This window comes from Halichoerus grypus, chromosome 7, assembly GCF_964656455.1.
Source record: "Halichoerus grypus chromosome 7, mHalGry1.hap1.1, whole genome shotgun sequence".
NCBI lineage: Eukaryota > Metazoa > Chordata > Mammalia > Carnivora > Phocidae > Halichoerus > Halichoerus grypus.
This window is the reverse complement of record NC_135718.1, coordinates 93915690-93936278: the sequence shown is the minus strand read 5'-3', so window position 1 is coordinate 93936278 and position 20589 is coordinate 93915690. Positions and strand designations below refer to the sequence as shown.

At 37.3% G+C, this 20589-nt stretch overlaps 1 protein-coding gene across 3 annotated transcripts in view; it reads right to left on the bottom strand.

Annotated features, from left to right (window-relative positions):
- The window catches only part of AKT3 (AKT serine/threonine kinase 3), a 310972-nt gene that overhangs the window by 113178 nt on the left and 177205 nt on the right, over positions 1–20589 (bottom strand). For all 3 annotated transcript variants that reach the window (XM_078077906.1, XM_078077905.1, XM_078077907.1), the window contains one exon: positions 14026–14157. In XM_078077906.1, the coding sequence (XP_077934032.1) occupies positions 14026–14157 (132 nt within the window). The remainder of the gene's footprint in view (positions 1–14025; positions 14158–20589) is intronic.

Here is a 20589-nt window from a genome sequence, read left to right as displayed (position 1 = left end):
GAGACACAAAATGCCAGTAAGAACCATCCAGTCTGCCGACAGAGAGAACAGATGCCTAGAGGGCAGACTCCCCAGGGGGAAGTCCCTCCCTGCTGCATACACTTGGCAAGTACACTACAGTGGACCACCACCAGTATTCCCCAAGGCTATCCATAGGAACTGACAGGGACAGAAACTTACTCAGGACTGGGATTTGCATACTCGGTGGCAGGCAAAAATTCAAAACACTATAAAAAAGACTGGAACAGAAGACACCATACCAATCTGGACCCCCAAGTTACGTGTCATAAGAGCAAGAAACGTACTTTACGGTCCATAGCCACCAACAACGGGCAAAGAGGTATCCCATCAAATGGACAGGGTATGTCAGAGTCTGATAAAGAACTGGAATGGGCAACTGTAATATCTGTTATCTAAAATGGGAGGAGATAGAGACACGAAGAACCCTTCATGGAGTCCGTGCCTTCACAAGTGTGCTCACACTGAACATGAGGAAGGCTGAAGGGGGAGTCCCCACTTGATAGAGTCCTCCACTTTTCTGGAGGACATGGGAACAGTGGGTAGGAGAGGATGGTGTTATGACTCTGAAATTCGTCCCCACATCACCACAACTTTCTTTCTTCCTACCTGATGTGGTGACCCAGGGGCCAGGGCTACCATTCTGGGTGTGAGAAGCAGGGCTCATCCCTCAGCAAGAAATTGTAACTATACTTTTAACTGTTAAGCCAGAATTCCTAAGGGCTTGATGGGTGGACTGTGTCTTCACCCCCTCCAGGAAAAGCGGGGTTCACAGTGAATGCAGCTGTGTTGCCTAAGGGTCAAGAGAGCTCACTGGTTCTGTAACTGGAACTCACCCTATGAGTGGGGCTGGACTGAGGGACAGGTATGTGGTAGACTTACTGACCCAAACTGGGAAAGTTCGTATCTCTGGGTACTTGTCTATGTTCGTTTCATGCGACTGCTGTGACAAATTATCACAAACGTGGTGGGTTGAAAGCACCAAAATGTATTCTCTCACAGTGCTGGAGACCAGAAGTCCAAAATCAAGATTGGGAGCTAAGCTGTGGAAAGATGTGGAAATACTGTTTTGGGGTTCAATATTCAACCCACTACAGTTCACTAACTGTAACCAAAAGTCACTTTTGTCTCACAGGCAAAACGCATTCACACATCCCAACATCTCCAAAAGTCTTGACTCACACTATCAACTTTCAGGCTAAAATCTCATTTAAACAACATCAGCTCAAAAGTCTCAAATCTCATCATCTAAATCATGAAGTCATGTATGGGCAAGATGGCAAGTGTGGTCCATCCTGGGGCAAAATTCATCTGTATCTGTGGCTCTCTTAAACCAGAAAATGAGATAATCTGCTTCCAAAATAGAACGGTATGACAGGCATAGGCCAGACATTCCCATTCTGAAAGGGAGAAATGAGGAAGAATATAGGGATCACCCATCCAAACAAGTTCAGCAAAGGAGATTCCTTTAGATCCCAACGTTTGAGAAATCCTCTGTATTTGCATTTCTACTCTTTAGGCCCCTGGTGGCCCCTGCATCCTCTGCCTCTGTGCCCGTCTGTGGCTCTGGGCCTCAGAACCACACTTCCTGCGTAACAGTAGCGTGTTTTCAGCTGGAAATGTCCATCAACTGTACCACTTCTTTCACTCTGCCTGGGCTTAGAGCAATTTCAGTCTATACCATCACTGTAATTTAAGTCTTGTGTGCTTTGTCTATTAATGAATTCTGAAAACCAAACACCAGTGTAGTGTTTGCAAGTATTATAAAAGTAAGCAAATATCATTTACAGCAGAATCAAATAGTATGGTTAATGAGTAAAAACAGAAAGGTTACTCATCAATAATCCTGAGCCCCTCCAGGGACAATGCTTCGTGTGTCTGGGCCAACTCTCTGGTACTTTCTGATTCTACATCCATTGCTCACGATGATTCCATATTTCACGCTGCTTCACATTTGGACTATGTCTTGCTTGAGCAAATATTTGTTTTTTCTTGAAGGTCCTACATCCTTTGTCCTCCTCCTCCTTTATTCTACCATTAGGATCGACCTTAGTCAAATAATCTACTGTGGACTGACTGGCTATTTCTACATATGTCATCTTGAGAGTTCTCATCACTCACACTGAGTGTTAACTCTACCGCTTCATGGACTCCATCTCTGACTATTAGATTTCCTTCTAAATTTTGCTAAAATAAGTACGACACAATTTTATTTTCATTCCTTTATTGGGAGGTAGTCTGTTCCTTGCTTTCTGAAAGCTTTTAAGACAATCTTTTTAGCCTTAAGATTCAAAACCTTCCTCAAGATGTAAAAGCGTGTCTAGCGTCCATTTTCTTTTCTTTTTTATTTTTTTCCAGATTTTATTTTTAAGTAATCTCTACACTCAACGTGGGGCTCGAACTCACAACCCTGAGATCAAGAGTCACACACTCCACTGACTGAGCCAACCAGGGGCCCCAGTTTTCTTTTCTTTGGCTCAGTGTTCAGGAGACACTTTCAATCTGAAGACTTCTTCAGCTATGATATATTTTCTTTTCTTTGATTAGTTCTGATCTCTTCCCTTTTCCCTTAAATTCTTAAACATCTGAGTACCCTTGATTAAGCCTTCCTGTCCTAACTATTCTTCCAGTATTTTCCAATGCTGTATTTTTGGCTCTTTATTCTCAGATATTCCCCAAAATTTGCTTACGATCCTTGTATTAAATGTTTTATTTTAGCAATCACACATTAAATTTATAATTACTCTTTCTTGTGCTCTATTTCTTTTTCAGCATATTTTTGTTTTGTAATACAACATTTTTTTCCTACTTCTCTACAAATACTAATTAGAGATTGTGAATGTATCTTCAGTTCTCTGTTTTGTCTCTGTTTTCACTAGGATCAACTATTCTTTTGTTCTTCTTCGTTCGCTTTTACTCTGTCTTTAGATTTTTCTCATCTGTGTGGTGATCCTCAGTACTCAGTACTCTGTTCATATTCTTGAATGACTAACGAGGTAGATTAATAGAACATGGGTTCTCTTGTTGAATGGGAAAGCTGAAAATAGATTCTACTATGTGCATTAGGAAACAGGCTGGCACACTTTAAGAGTCTGAGGTAGAGAACGGAAAAGCAATTTGACCACTCCATTCTGACCCCAGAAAGGTCCAAGAAAAGAGGGTGCCGGCTGTCACAACTGGGAACCTAGCCTACCTAGGTCAGATGACTCAGTAACATTGTAAGAAGGGCAGTTCTATTTTTATCCTGATGACATAAACACTATAACCAGTCACTCTGTATGGCTGAGAATATGAGCAGGATTAGACTGGCTCAGCCGATCTAATCAAAGTGAGTTTAAAATGCTATACAGCATACCTCATTTTTTTGCTTCACTTTATTGCACTTTGCAGATAATGCATTTTTTACAAATTGAAGGTGGCACCCCCGCATCAAGCAAGTCCATCACCGCCATCTGTCCAACAGCGTTTGCTGCTTACTTTGTGTCTGTGTCACATTTTGGCAATTCTTACAATATTTCAAACTTTTTCATTACTATTAGATTTTTCTTATGGTGATCTCTGATCAGTGATCTTTGATGTTATTATTGTAATTATTTTGCAGTACCACGAACCACACCCATATAAGAAAGCAAACTTAATCAATGAATGTTGTATTTGTTCTGAATGCTCTCCTCACTGGCTAGTCTCCAGTCTCCATCCCTCTGGGCCTCTCTATCCCTTGAGACACACAATATTGAAATTAATATCCTCTAAGTGTTCAAGAGAAGATGTGTAATCTCTCCCTTTAAATCAAAAGCTAGATGTGATTAAGCTGAGTGAGGAAGGCATGTCGAAGCTGAGAGGCTGGAAGCTAGGCCTCTTGCACCAAGCAGTGAGCCACGCTGTGAAAGCAAAGGGAAAGTTCTTGAAGGAAATGACAAGTGTTACTCCAGTGAACACATGAATGATAAGAAAGTGAAACAGCCTTACTGCTCATATAGAGAACATTTCGGTGGTCTGGATAGAAGATCAAACAGCCATGACATTCCCTTAAGCCAAAGCCTAACCCAGAGCAAGGCCCTGACTATCCTCAACTCTGGGAAGGCTCAGAGAGGTGAGGGAGCTGCAGAAGAAAAGTCTGAAGCTGGCAGGGGTTGGTTCACGAGGTTTCAGGAAAGAAGTCGTCCCTATAACATAAAAGCTCTGACGGAGATGGGCAATGGGATTAGTGTTGTTTTCATGCCCGCTAACACAACATCCCTTCCACAGCCCATGGATCAAGGGTTAATTTTGACTTTCAAGTCCTATTTATTTATTTATTTATTTATTTTTATTTATTTGACAGAGACACAGTGAGAGAGGGAACACAAGCAGGGGGAGGGGGAGAGGGAGAAGCAGGCTTTCCGCGGAGCAAGGAGCCCAATGCAGGGCTTGATCCCAGAACCCCGGGATCATGACCTGAGCCAAAGGCAGACACTTAACGACTGAGCCACCCAGGCGCCCCTCAAGTCCTATTTAGAAGTACATTTCAGGGGGTGGTCAGGAAGAGGGCAAAACAGGAGGATCCTGAGCTCACCTGATCCACAGACATACCTAGACAACAGCTATGTTTGTGCAACTAACTGAAAACAACGTGCAGACTGCTAGGGCAGATTTTCCATAGTTGACTGTAGAGAGAAAGCCACATGGAAAAGGGTAAGAGGGGTAGAGATACAGTTGGGAACCAAACTCCTGGCAGTACTCACGGCAAACGGGAGGGACAGCACAAGCACGGGGAAATGAGAGGATTAGACACAGGGTACCTGCACCTGGAAGACGAATTCCGAGAGCATCTGGCTTTGAAAACCAATGGGGCTTAACTTTAGCAGCTTTAGTCAGTGGAGCTTTAGTCAGTGGAGCTGAACTCTAGGTACATTAAAAATCAGTGGGTTTATGCACCCTTCAAGAGCCAGCCTCATAAATAACTCCGTGGAGACAAAGCACAGAAGCAGCAGTTTGAAAAGCAGCTGGGGGAGACGACAGAGGTTAGTTACTAACCTCAGAACATGTGCTAGAGGGGCAGGGATCTTCAGGATGCTTCTCCAAGAACAAAAGTGCTGTGGGCACCATTTCTCTTCCCCTCCCCCAGCCTAGAGAGCCGGACACTTGGGGAAGCCAGCACGAGCACTCTCCACCTACCTGGCTGACCATGGTGTCCTGCCCTGGCGTTCCCTTGAAGACCAGTCCCATTCGACCCTCCAAAGTGACTCCTGCCCTGCCACACCCCACAAGCAGCCCCAACAGGGACCAGTGCCACTCCAAAGTGACTCCCGTCGTAGAGAGAGGTGGGGAGATAACCCACACACTAGCATGCTTACAGTTTGAGCAGCAGAGCCTCTTAGCTGGCTGCACAGAGAGAAAGGCCCCGCCATTTGGTGCGCCTGCAACTGTGGCAGAGAGACTAAGTGCAGACAGCTGGCCGAACTGCTGGCCCCTCCCACCAAGGAGATCCCATTGGCCTCTGGCAGGCACCTCAACCGCACAGAAACCAAATGCTGCCCGGTGCTCCCACAGCAGGCAAAGCTGGTCACTGCAGCCAACGGGACTGAGGGCAAACACGGCTCAGCCACAGTAGTAGGGCATGCACAGCCCACATAGGAGACACCCCTGGAGCACCTTGTTCTAGTGACCAGGAGCATCATGCTACAGGGCACCCCAGGACCTCTTCTACATGAGGCCACTATTTTCAAAACCAGGAGATGTAGCTGACCTCCCTAATACACAGAAACAAACACAGAAAGTTAGACAAAATAAGGAGACAGAGGAGTATGTTCCAAATGAAAGAAAAAGACAAAAATCACAACAAAAGGGATAAATAAAATGGATATAAAGCAATACTCCTAATAAAGAATTCAAAGTGCTAGTCATAAAGATATTCACTAGACTTGAGGAAAGAGTGGAGGACCTCAGTGAGAACCTCAACAAAGACAGAAAACATAAGAACCAGTCAGAGATTAAAAATTCAATAACGGAAATAAAAAAATACACTAAAGTGAATCAATAGCAGATTAGAAAATGCAGAATAGATCAGCAATCTGGAAGATGGTAATGGAAAGCAACCAGCCAAGCAGCAAGGAGAAAAAATAATAATGAAAAATGAGAACAGGCTAAGGGAACTCAGCAACTCCATCAAGCATAATAATATTTACATTATAGGGATCCCAGAAAGAGAAGAAGGAGAAAAGGGGGCAGAAAACTTATTTGAAGAAATAAGAGCTGAAAAGTTCCCTAATCTGGGGAAGGAAACAGACATACAGATCTCCAAAGCCTCTAACAAAATCAACCCAAAGAGGTCCACACCAGGACACATAGTAATTAAAATGTCAAAAGTAATGACAAAGAGAGAATTTTTAAAGCAGCAAGAGAAAAGAAAAACAGTTATATACAAGGGAAACCCCATTAGGCTATCAGCTGATTTTTCAGCAGAAACTTTGTAGACCAGAAGAAAGTGGCATGATATCTTCCAAGTGTTCAAAAGTAAAAATCTGCAATCAAGAATACTCTACCCAGCAAGGTTATCATTCAGAATAGAATGAGAAATAAAAGAGTTTCCCAGACAAAAGTTAAAGGAGTTCATTACCACTAAGCAAGTATTACAAGGAATGTTAAAAGGAATTGAGTGGAAAGGCCATAATCAGGAGTAAGAAAATTATGAAAGGAAAAAAATTTCACAGTTACAAGCAAACATATCATAAAAGCCAGAATGGAAGTTAAAACACAAAAGTAGTAAAATCAATTATATCCAAAAAAAATTATACCAGTCAAGAGATACACAAAATAAAAAGATGTAAAATATAACATCATATAAATAAAACACGGAAGAGGGATAAAAATTTAGGGCTTTTAAAATGTGTTTGAACTTAAGTAATAATGAACATAATATAGACTGCTATAAACACGTTATACACAAACCTAATAGTAACCACAAATTAAAAACCTATAACAGATACACAAAACATAAAGAGCAAGGAATCCAAGCATAACACTAAAGAAAGCCATCAAACCATAAGGGACAAGATCAAGAGAAAAAGAAAGGAACAGAGAAGAACTACAAAAACAACCAGAAAATAAATTTTAAAAAATTCTAATATATATATACCAATCAATAATTACTTTAAATGTGAATGGATTAAATGCCCCCAAGCAAAAGACATAGGGTAACTGAATGGATAAAGAGCAAGACCCATCTATATGCTGCCAATAAGAAACATACTTCAGACCTAAAGACACGTACAGACTGAAAGTGAAGGACTGGAAAAACATATACTATGCAAATGGAAGTGAAAAAAATAAGTCAGGTTAGGAATACTTATATCAGACAAACTAGACTTAAAAACAAAGACCTTAGCAAGAGACAAAAAAGGGCATTGCACAATGATAAAGGGATTAATCCAACAAGAAGATATCATAATTGTAAATTACAGAAATTGTAAGTGTAAATTACATAAAGCAATTATTAACAGATATAAAGGCAGAAATTGACAGTAATACAATAGGAGGGGACTTTAACACCCCACTTACATCAATGGAGAGATCATGCAGACAGAAAATCAACCAGAAAACAGTGGCTTTCAATGACACATTAGACCAGACGGACCTAATGGACATATATAAAACATTTCAGCCAAAGCAACAGAATACACATTCTATTCATGTGCTCATGGAACATTCCCCAGGATAGGTCACATGTCAGGCCACAAAACAAGTCTCAATAAACATAAGAAGACAAATCATATCATGCATCTTTTCTGCCCATAGTGATATAAAACTAGAAATCAACCATAAAAAAAAAATCTGGAAACAACACAAACAGGTGAAGGCTAAACAACATGCTACTAAACAATGAATGCGCAAGCCAAGAAATCGAAGTGCAAATTAAAAAATACATGGAGACAAATTAAAACATATGGTCCAGAATTTAGGGACATAGCAAAAGAAAGTCTAAGAGGGAATTTTATAGCAATACAGGCCTACCACAAGAAACAAGAAAAATCTTGGGGCATCTGGGTGACTCAGTCGGTTAAATGCCTGCTCAGGTCATGATCCCAGGGTCCCCGCATTGGGCTCCCTGCTCAGCAGGGAGTCTGCTTCTCCCTCTTGTTCTGCCCCCCTTCTCCCCACACTGCCCCTCCCCACCCCCACCCTGGCTCATCCACATCCACGGCGTTCTCGAGCTCTCAAATAAATAAAAAAAAAATCTTAAAAAAAAAAAAGAGGAACAAGAAAAATCTCTAATTAACAACCTAACTTTATACCTAAAAGAGCTAGAAAAAGAAAAACAAATCCCAAAGGTAGTAGAAGGAATGAAGTAATATTACAGCAGAAATAAATGAAATAGAGACTAAAAAAAAAAAAAAAAAAAAAGCTCAATTAGGCCAGGAGCTGGTTCTCTGAAAACATCAATAAAAATGATAAACCTTTATCTAGGCTCATCAAGAAAAAGATAGGCTTTGAATAAATAAAATCAGAAATAAAGGAGGAGAAATACAATCAACATCACAGAAATACAAAGGATTATAAAATAATTTTATAAAAAATTATATGCCAACAAATTGGACAATCTAAAAGAAATGGATAAATTCCTAGAAACATAATCTTACAACTGAACCAGGAAGAAACAGAGAATCTGAACTGATCAATTACTAGAAATGAAATTAAATCAGTAATTAAAAACTCCCAACAAACAAAAGTCCAGGACTTTTGGCTGGACTTCACACGTGACTTCACAGGTGACTCCTACCAAACATTTAAAGAAGAATTAATACCTATTATTCCAAGCTATTCCAGAAAATAGAAGAGGAAGGAAAACTTCTAAATTAATTCTACAAGGCCAGCATTACCCTGATACCAAAAGCAGATAAAGACACTATAAAAAAAAAAATTACAGACCAATATCTCCGATGAACATGGATGCAAAAATCCTTAACAAAATATCAGCAAACCAAGTTCAACAATACATTAAAAAAATCATTCGCCACAACCAAGTAAGATTTATTCCAGGGATGCAAGGGTGGTTCGATATTCACAAATCAATCAATATGATACATCACATTTACAAGAAATAGGATAAAAACTATATGATCATATCAATAGATGCAGAAAAAGCATTCCACAAAATACAACATCCATTCATGATAGAAACTCTCAACAAAGTAGGTTTAGAGGGAACATACCCCAACATAATAAAGGCTATATATGAAAAACCCACAGCTAATATCATAATGGTAAAAAACTGACAGCCTTTCTTCTAAGATCAGAAACAAGACGAGGGTGTCTTACCCTCACCACTTTTAATCAACATAGTACTGGAAGTCCGGGCCATAGTAATAAAACAAGAAAAAGAAATAAAAGGCAACCAAATTGGTAAGAAAGAAGTAAAACTGTCACTATTTGCAGTGACATGGTACTATATATAGAAAACCCCAAACACTCCACCAAAAAAACACCAGAACGGATAAATTAATTCAGTGAAGTTGCAAGATACAAAATTAATATACAGAAATCTCTTGGATTTCTACACACCAATAAAAAAGAAGAAAAAGAAATTAAGAAAACAATCCCATTTACATTTGCACCAAAAAGAATAAAGATGTAATTTATAACATCAATAACTTAAAAGGGTTGAGTAGAGTAGCATAGCAGCAGAGAGCAGTTTTTGTATCTTACTGAAGTTAAGGTGGTTTAAATTCAAATTAGAGTGTTATAATTTTAGGATGTTAAATGTAATCCCCATGGTAACCACACAGAAAATAGCTATAGAATATATAGAGAAGGAAATGAGAAGGGAATTAAAATGTTTCACTAAAAAAAAAAATCAACTAAACATAAGACAGTAATGCAGACAACAAGGGACAAAGAAAGTATAAAGCATATTGAAAAAAGAGCAAAGGGACAGAACTCTCTCTTTATAAGTATTTATTTTAATGTAAATGGATTAATCCCTCCAATCAGAAGATAAGAGATGGCAGAAGGGATTTAACAACAACAAAATGATCAAAATATGCACTGTCTTCAAAAGACTTACTTTAGAGCCAAAGACACAAATATGTTGAAACTGAAAGGTGGAATAATCATACAAACATAACCAAAAGAGAGCAGGGGTGGCTATTTCATTATCAGACAAAAAAATATATTTTTTAAGTTATGAAAGACAAAAATATGACATTATGTACTTAATAAAAGGCTCAATCCAGCAACAAATAACAATTATAAACATTTATGTACCTAATAACAAACCATCAAAATGTATGAAGCAAAAATAAGACAGAATTAAAATGAGAAATAGATAGTTCTACACTAACAGTTGGAGACTTCAATACCCTACTCACAATAATGAGACAGAACAGCCAGAGAGAAGTAAGGAAATAGAGGACTTAACACAATAAACCAACTAGATCTAACAAACTAGATCTAACAGACACACACACAACACTTTACCCAACAACAGATTACACATTCTTTTCAAGTGCACGTGGAAAATTCTCCAGGATACACCATATGTTAGGCTACAAATTAAGTCTCAATAGATTTAAAAAGATAGATATTATACCAAGTATCTTCTCTACCAGCAATGGGATGAAGTTTGAAATCAGAAACAGAAAGAAAACTGGAAAATCGGGGCACCTGGGTGGCCCAGTCAGTTAAGCGGCTGCCTTCAGCTCAGGTCATGATCCCAGGGTCCTGGGATCGAGCCCCGCATCGGGCTCTCTGTTCAGCGGGGAGCCTGCTTCTCCCTCTCCCTCTGCCTGCTGCTTCCCCTGCTTGTGCTCCCTCTCACTCTCTGTCAAATAAATAAATAAAATCTTTAAAAAAAAAAGAAAACTGGAAAATTTACAAATTTATAGTAATTAAAATAGTCTTAATCAATGGGTCAAAGGCAAAATCACAAAGGAAATTAAATTAGAAAATACTGAGAGAAGAATGAAAAGAAAAATCTAATATACCAAAATTTATGGGATACATCAAAAGCAGTGCTAAGTGGGAAATTATAGCCTTAGATGCTTACATTTAAAAAGAAAGATCTTGGGGCACCTAGGTGGCTCAGTTGGTTAAGCAACTGACTCTTGATTTCATCTCAGGTCATGATCTCAGGGTCCTGGGATCAAGCTCCCTGTTGGGCTCACACTGAGCATGGAGCCTGCTTAAGAAAGATTCTCTCCCTCTCCCTCTGCCCCTCCGCCCCAACTCACAATGCTCTCTCTCTCACAAAAAAAAGAAAAAGAAGGAGGAGAAGAAGAAGAAGAAGAAGAAGAAGAAGACGACAGATCTCAAATCCACAACCTAACTTCACAACTTCAGGAAGTAAGAAAAGAATAAGCTAAAGCTAAAGCTAGAAGGAAGGAAATAATAAGGAAGGAAATAATAATGATTAGAGCAGAGATAAAATAGAAAATAGAAAAACAGAGAAAAATCAATGAAAGTAAAATTTGGTTCTTTGAAAAGATAAATATTATCGAAACTTTAGTTAGACCGAATAGAATAAATGCATAAAGAATGAGGGAAATAGAAAATACCATTAGTACACCACAGGATAACTGTTGTAGACAAGATCCACTGACGGAAATGAATATGAGTGGGCAAAAGTTTAAGAAGAAAAAAAAAAATACCTGCAAGTGTCAGAGTATTGCCCCTAAAATAGTCAGTAATTACAATGGGAAAAATGGTAACTCTACAGTGGAAAAACCTGGTGGACAATGCTTTAATCAACTGATCAGTGTTAACGTCAACAGTATTAAGGCACGTGGACACCATTTAGTCCCCGATATGAGGCTCTGTGATGGGCACATCAGGATTCAAACCCCAGGTCTTGTTAGACTCTAAAACATTATACTGTTAATCATTTTAATATGAGCAGACATATTTTCTTTCAAGAAACAGATAAATGGACTTGTTGGTGAAAATCAAGGGTAGTACACCAAGCTGGATATGCTAGCACTTGTAAAATATACCCAGTTCTGTAGAGTTACTCATTAAAGTATAATTAATTAGTAAGGGAAGACAGGCTCCAAGTGAGCTAATGTATAACAGAAAAAACCAATAGAAATGGTATTTACTGATGCTTGATACATGGTAGATGGCAAGAGTAATAATAATAATAGCAAATACAGTGATAATATATTTTTCATTTAATACTATTTTAATCTTAATTCAATTTTATTTATGGTAAATGCTATTACACTTATTCATTCATTTAATCCTGACAATTCTATGAGATAGGCACTGTATTATTTCCCATTTTGCAAATGAGGAAACAAAGGCATAAAAGGTTGAGTGATTTGTTTGGGATCATTTAGTAAGTGGCACTATACTACCTCCCAGAAAATATCAGTTTAATAAGTAGTGTCAGGTACTATGCTAAATACTTTACATATCCTAATCCTCAATATTTCTGTCCAGAAATACCTTTTCTTAAAAAAATTTTAATTTAAATTTGATTTAGTTAAAATACACTAAACAGTTTCAGAGGTAGAATTCAGTGATTCATCAGTTACATACAACATCCAGGGCTCATTATTTCAAGTGATTGTTTTTCATTTTAACAAGTGAAATTTTGCAGATGAAAAATGCAAGGCTCTGTTGGGCTGCTCGACATGTTGCAGGACATTGAGCATGCGTGGCCTCCACCTGGTGACAGTCAGCAGTTTCTCTTCACTGTGAATAAGCAAATATGCTCCCCCAAAACATTGCGAATGTCTCTAAGGGAGCAGTACTCCCCCCAAAACTGGTTGTTAAAGGTCATTAGATGATAAGATGCAAAGCTGGGATGTGAATCCAGACCTGTGTGACTCCAAGGTCAGTGTTATTTCCAATACCAGACACAGACTTGTGTAAGAATTGAAATAAAAGCAAATGCACAAAGACAGGGGGAGGACAGCTTCACAAAGTGTGTGGAGCAATACACTCCAGATGAGGAAACTATACAGTTGACCCTTGAACATGTGTTTGAACAGTACGGGTCCACTTATACATGGATTTTTTTTCAATAAATTCAGTACAGGCCTATAAATGTATTTTCTGTTCCTTATGATTTTCTTAATTATATTTTCTTTTCTCTAACTTACTTCATTGTAAAAATACAGTATATAATAAGACATATGACATACAAAATATGTGTTAATTGACTGTTCATGATATCGCAAAGGCTTCCAGTCAATAGTAGACTGTTAGTTAAATGTGGGGGAGTCAAAAGTTACATGTGGACTTTCGACTGAGCAGGGAGTTACCCTTAACCCCCATGTTGTTCAAGGGTCAATGTGGTTTGAAAGTTAAAGTAGTCCATAAAGTATACCAATAATATCATGTATCATTTGTTGAAATAAATGAAACATAAAGCATGGACCAATTTGTAAAGTTATCGAATTTGTCTACTGAGGGAATTAGGATTCTGTTCAGAACTCTGAGTGAGAACTGGCATCATTAACACGTTATCTGTGTATGTCTAAGCTGAACAAAGTTATGGAGGTGGGGGTTAAGAGTTCCTGAAAGAATTTCAAAGACTACTATTTCTTTTAGTTTCATCATTCTTGTATTTTCAAATCTATTAAGGATGCTTTCCCATTCATCGTTATATAAGCTGTATAATTTATGGGTGCAAATCATCTATGTTATTTGAATTACTTTTTTATTTAATAATAAAAAATTCAGAATGTTGGGGGGAAATATCAAAAGGCAATACTAGTATAATTAGTGCTACAGGTCACAAAAACAGACAGTCAAAACATTCCTCCAAATACATAAACATAGAATAAATATTTTTATCTCCTCAAGGGAACAAAATAGCTTCGGTATACAACGTTCAGATAATACTATAAACTTTTGAAATTTTTAACATTATAAATATTGATATGCAGATCCTGCTGCAACAGTAGCCTACAATCAACATTTTGGTTATTTAACGGAATTTCTACACTTCAGCCATGTGTATGCATGAACACACATGAGTGCATACCATAAGCAAAAATTTAGTAATCAACTCTAGTAATCAATTACCTTTGCAATAATAACTTCTTTCTTCAGAATCTTCATAGCATAGTATTTCCCACTTGCCTTCTCTCGAACCAAAATAACTTTCCCAAAAGTGCCTTTACCTAGTAGTTTCAAATAGTCAAAATCATTCATTGTCTGAAAAATACAAATTAAAAAAATAGAGGATGAAGTATTTGATGCAATTTATTTATAAAAGATATAGGTATATGTTTGCAGTATCTACTCAAAAGCAAATTTTACCAATTTCTAAGCACACTTAAATGACTAAGAATCAGACTGGCAATGGCTGCCTCTCTCGCAATCACGGATACGAGAAATAATTTAAGCAATTCTCAGATACTGGAGACAATAACTCTGAACCTCAAATTCCTCTACTAGTCAAACTATCAGTCAAGTGTAGGGGCACAAGGAAAACAATCATTTTCATTCACTTTCAAGGACTCAGGTTTTTTTTGGTTGTTTGTTTTTTTACTGAAGTACAGTTAACAATGTTATATTAGTTTCAGGTGTACAGAATGATTCAACAGTTCCATACATTTCTCAGTGCTCATCAAGATAAGTGTACTCTTAATCACCTTTATCTATTTCACCCATCCATCCCACCTGCCTTCTCTCTGGCAACCACCAATTCGTTCTCTGTATTTAAGAGTCTGGTTTCTTTGGTCTCCTTTTTTCTTTGTTCATTTGTTCTGTTTCTTAAATTCCACATATGAGTGAAATCATACGGTATTTCTCTTTCTCTGACTGTATTTCATTTAGTATTATGCTCTCTAGCTCCATCCATGTCGTCACAAATGGCAATGGTTTGTTCTTTTTTATGGCTGAGTAACATTCCATTGTGTATATATACCACCTCTTCCTTACCCATTCCTCTATCAGTGAACACTTGGGTTGCTTTCATAGCCTAGTTATTATAAATAATGCTGCAATAAACATAGGGGTGTGCATATATATTTTCAAATTATTGTTTTGTTTTCTTTAGGTTAAGTACCTATTAGTGGAATTACTGGATCAAATGGTAATTCTATTTTTAATTTTTTGAGGAACTTCCACATTGTTTTCCAAGGACTCAAGTTTTTCAGGGTTTAGTAGTGCCACTATCCCCAAACAACGTAGTCATCAAAAATGTCCCCCACAAACATTTCCAAATACATCTAAGGGAGCAGTACCTTTCAGGGAAGCTATTTGAGAATGTACTCTAACAAAATTAGGATGAAATCCTAGGAAGTGAAATATCGGTGTGTAAGAAATGTTGAAAATAGCCCTGGAGCCCAGTAAGATGAAATCTAAAAAGAAGCAGTACAACATCTGAGAAAGCAATTGGTGCAGTTCAGAATAGAAAGTCAGGGACGTCTAAGAATGCCTCTAATTATTCTGCCTGTTTTCAGTTTCATTTCTCAATCCTAAGTCAGGTGATTTCCAGGATTTCGCCAAGGAGACCTGCTACTTGTTCTCTACAGCCCCCTTTATGCATGCTTTTCCTGCTCTATGAATGTTCTTCCATAAATTTCCATAATTTTGGTATTTGTTGTCCACTAATGCCTTTCCCGCACTCAGCTTTTCATTTGTGTGGACTTGTCTCTTTTTTAATGCCTTTACTACCATTTTAATGGGTTTTTAAACAGAAGGAGAGATAACTGGGTATGCTCAGTTTATCATCTTAAATTTAAATTCAGTTCCGAGGGCTTTATGAATAACAAGTTAAGCATCTGGGTTTTATCCTACAGATGATCAGAAGTTAGTAGAGACTTTTCTGCTATTTTATAACTGTATTTTTTCCTGTTTACCACCCATCCAAAGTAAATGTCAAGAATGTCTCAAATCAATGATCTCAGCTTCCACATTAAGAAATTGAACAAGAGCAAATTAAACTCAAGAGAAAGAGAAGAAGGGAGATAAAGGTCAGAGCAGAAATCAATTTAAAAATCTTAAAAAGAAAAAAAAAAAGCAGAGGATATGATACTGGTTATGGACCAGGATAGCTGGTTCTTTGAGAAGATCAATAAAATTGATAAACCTCTAGCCAGCTTGCTCAGAAAAATAAAGAAAGACGCAAATGACCAATGTCAGGAGTGAAAGAGCTGACACTACTACAGACTCTACAGGATCACATGGGATATTATAAACAGCTTTATGCCCATAAAATCAACAATATACATGAAATAAATAAATTCCCCGAAAGCCTCACATTATCAAAGCTTACTCAAACAGAAACAGGTAACTTGAATAGCCCTATGTCTACTAGAAAATTGAATTTGTGGTAAAAAAAAAAACCTCTCAACCAAACTCTAGAGCCAGATGGTTTCACTGTTGAATTCTTTAAACGTTTAAGGAAGAAATGATACCAATTCTATATAAACTCCTACAGAAAATTGAGAAAAAGAGAAAAAGAATACTTCGCAATTCATCCTATGAGGCCATTATTACCCTGTTTATCAAAACCAGACAAAAATATTACAAGAAAACTACAGACCAATATTCTACATATTTTGTAAAAATTCTAAAAAATTTAGAAACAGATGCCTATATTCACTTTCAACATTATCTGCTGCCTATAATTTTGAAAAATTTTCCAAATGTCAAGTTATGATATCTTAACCATTCAATAATATCTCCAGTTCAAAAGACAAGGAGCAAAGAGTATCAGGGAAAATGAAAAAGTACATTTATTAATTCAACTAAAAATCAAACATGTGGCACTAAATATGCAGAATAGAGTTAACAAGGTTACTGTCATTTGAATAGCTGGTAGTATTAAAAAATTCTGTTTTCACTAATATTTTTTTAAAAACCAAGGAATACTGTATAACCCCAAAGCTACCTGTGCTAGGCAGTCTCCAACGATGGCTGCCACTAGTCCCTTGACTCCCTGTATGCACATGCCATTCTTCCCATGAAGAGGTGGACTCAACTTTCCCTCTCCCTGGGCTAGCCTTGTGTCCTGCTTTGAACACAGAATATGATCGAAGTGATACTATGCCAGTTCCAGATCCAGCCTTTAAATCTAGCAGTTTATGCTTTCACCCTCTTGGAAATGTCATAATTGAAAGCCAGCCTTCATGCCATAAGGAAAGATACCATGTACAAAGGGCCTCGATGATAAGACACCATATGCCAAGAGATCACATAGAGGAGAACCAAGAATCCAGAAATGTGAGAAAGGCTTTCTTGGATCTTCCAGATCAGCCTGTATGCTAACTGAATGCAACTGCTTGAGAGATCCATGTGAGACCAGTGGAAGTGCCTACACAAACCACAAAATCATGAAAACTAATATACTGTTATTCTTTTAAGACATTAAACCTGGGTAGTTTATTCCATGGCAATAATGAACTGAGAGACATTATTCTTATAACTAGGCTACGATGTTATTTTTGCTCAAAGCTTCATTTGAACAGTACCCTCCTCAATTTGTATCTAAATGCACTGAAAAATGATATTTGCTGTGTCCTATTATTAAATATTATAGAAATGGAAACTGAATTCTTAGAGATAAAAATAAGGAATTTATAAATTGCTTTATGACATTTTCAGATGAAAAGCAATATGTAATTATAAAATATTGCTATATTCCTTAAGGACTGCAATTCTTAGAGAAAAGGAGGTTTAAAAAAATATAATAGCCTTATCGTTAAATTTCACAGCTTCTATCAGTTTGACTGCCAACCTTAAAAGGGAATTTGCATGGAAATTAATATTAGTAAAAGCATCCTATGTGAAAAAAATCAGAAACAGATTTCATATCTATTTTGACAAAACTTCAGAAAATTTAAAAAGTATCTTTGATACCAAATGTTCATGTTCAGCATGGTACACACAGTAATTATCTAGTCTTTACAAATGAAATGTAACCCATTACAAAATGCTTCCCTCTTTTAGATGGTATTAAGGGGAAAAATACAGTAAGATTTTAATAAAAGATGAGAGTATGGATCCTCTGCAGAAAAATTAATCCTCTAAAACCCAATCCCCCAAATTTATTAAGTAAATATTTTACATAGTTATATTCTTTCCTTCGCATAATCTCCAGCATGTCAACGCGGCTGTTTTAGGTTAAGAGATGCATGGGCATACATAACAAATGACACTAGAGTATAAGAAGAAGGCTAATTATATAGTCCAAAATTTAGGTTAAAGAATATGAATATATAATTGAAGATGAATAAATTAGGCAGAACTTTGACTCCCATTTGGCTGTTGATCCTCTTATGCTGTGCTCCTTCACATACCTGACCCTATAGAGAATGGCCGCTTGGCAGACCAAGATTAGGCACTTCTGAGTCCTCTGATCAAATTCCTTTGAAAGATCATCTTTTAGTTGAAACACAGAACAGCACATAAATCTGGTTATGAGGCTTCTGCCTCTTTTCCACCACCCGGTGTCGTTCCTTAAGAGATTTTTCACCCTGTGCAGCAGAAACTGGGTAATACTCTACCACTAAGAGAAGTAACCATGTGTCTGCTTGAGGCAAGAGAAAACAGCTAAGACAATTCTCAGCAGAGCTAACACAAGTAGTAGCCATTCCCCTCAACCTATTGCTCATTTTTCAAAAAGTGAACAAAGAAGAAACTGTACGCTGTAAATTATGAGAAAGGCATTCTTATTTCAGAATATCTGTGTTTACAGTCTGATATTAAAAATAATCTGACTTCTGGGCACCTGGGTGGCTCAGTTAGTTGAGCGACTGCCTTTGGCTCAGGTCATGATCCTGGAGTCCCAGGATCGAGTCCCGCATCGGGCTCCCTGCTCAGCGGGGAGTCTGCTTCTCCCCCTGACCCTCCCCCTCTCATGCTCTCTCTCTATCTCATTCTCTCTCTCAAATAAATAAATAAAATCTTTGAAAAAAAATAATCTGACTTCTGCAATTCTTTCTATGATACCTGATACACATAAAGGATATAGTACTAGGGAACTAGGGAAGTGATAGCACTATTTTATCCTTTTTAACCAAGTTGTTAGGGCCATCATGAAAGAGTGGTACTGAGGTTCTACCTTTTTCTATTCTCTTTGTCATTTTAAAAGGGTCTTATACTATCTCACTTAAAATGAAATGAAATAGGGGTGCCTGGATGGCCCAACTAGTTGAGTGTATGACTCTGGATTCCAGCTCAGGTCATGATCTCAGGGTCGTAAGATCGAGCCCCTAGTTGGGCTCCATGCTCAGTGAGGAGTCTGCTTGAGATTCTCCCTCTCCCTCTGCCCCTGCCCCTGCTCACCCGCTCCCTCTCTCCCTCCCTCTCTCTCAATAAATAAATAAATAAATAAATAAATAAATAAATAAATAAAATCTTTTAAACATCTTTTTAAAAAATGAAATGAAATAAAAAAGAAAAATGGAAATCAGGTATAGGTCAAATAAGACAATGAATCCTCCTCTTTTCAAAATACTTCTGACCATATCAATTTTTAATTTTTGAGACCCAGTTTCAGTGAGAGATTTCTTAGAGAATCTACTTTAAAAACCTCACTTTCTATCACTGTTCTGTAAATTAAAATTTTACTGATTTTCCCAAGAGTACACCAATATAAAATGAAATTAACTGAAACACAAAGTACAACATCTTGACATAAATATTTTGAGAAACCAAGTACAATTGTAAGAGAGAATATCTGTATAATTTTGTTCTCTAATATAACTTGGTCATGTAATGAGTATAATAATTATAGTGATTATAAAGGTTCACGTTATATCAATCAATAATAAGAAATAAGTTGCCCACTGAAGTAATACAGTGTATAATTAAAAGTCCTTACATGTTTGAACAAGATTATTTAACTTATCTGAATGTCAGATGAATCACTTGCAAAATGGGGTAATAATGGTACCTACATCTCATATGGTTTTTGTGAGGATTAAATGAGATAATACATATAACAGTAGTGCTCAGAGCACAGCACAAAATAAACTTACAATAAATGTTTACAAGTGATAATTAGTGAAGGTGATGGATTCTAAGATAATCCACACTGGTAATTGTGAAGAGAAGAAATTGCACTGTGCTTTTATAATGATTGATAACAAGCCTTAACAGGAAAAAAAAAAAAAAAATCCTCCATACTTTTGCATTTTTACATCTTTGAAAATGTTTATCTCTCTTCATTCAAAATTTTTTCTGGTAAATAATTTCCATATTCATTTCCAAATTCTCTCATCCATCAGTAAGAGTATTTCTAGTTAGGATTATAAACTCCCCACTTTCAACCTGTAACTGCCTCAACAGCAGCTTATTACTCTGTTATTAAGCAGAGTTCTAGGAATTTCAATTAAAAAGAGTATAGCTGGCATAGCCTGTTACTGAATGGGGTAGTGCAGAATTGAAAGGACAAGGTTCATTGGGACCTGATTTTAAATTTATGAGCACAGTCACATTTTACATTCATTGTGTACATGTGCTCATAGACATCCAAAAGAAGCTTCCTTATCTCTGAGTAGGTGAGTAAAGCTAGACTATTTCTTTGTTTTTGTTTTTTGCAATGACTGAAGAACAAGGGGGTGTTAAGTTGACTTAAAAGAGGGATTCATTTCAACTAACAAATAGAGGATAAGTCTTTAATGAAGACACAAA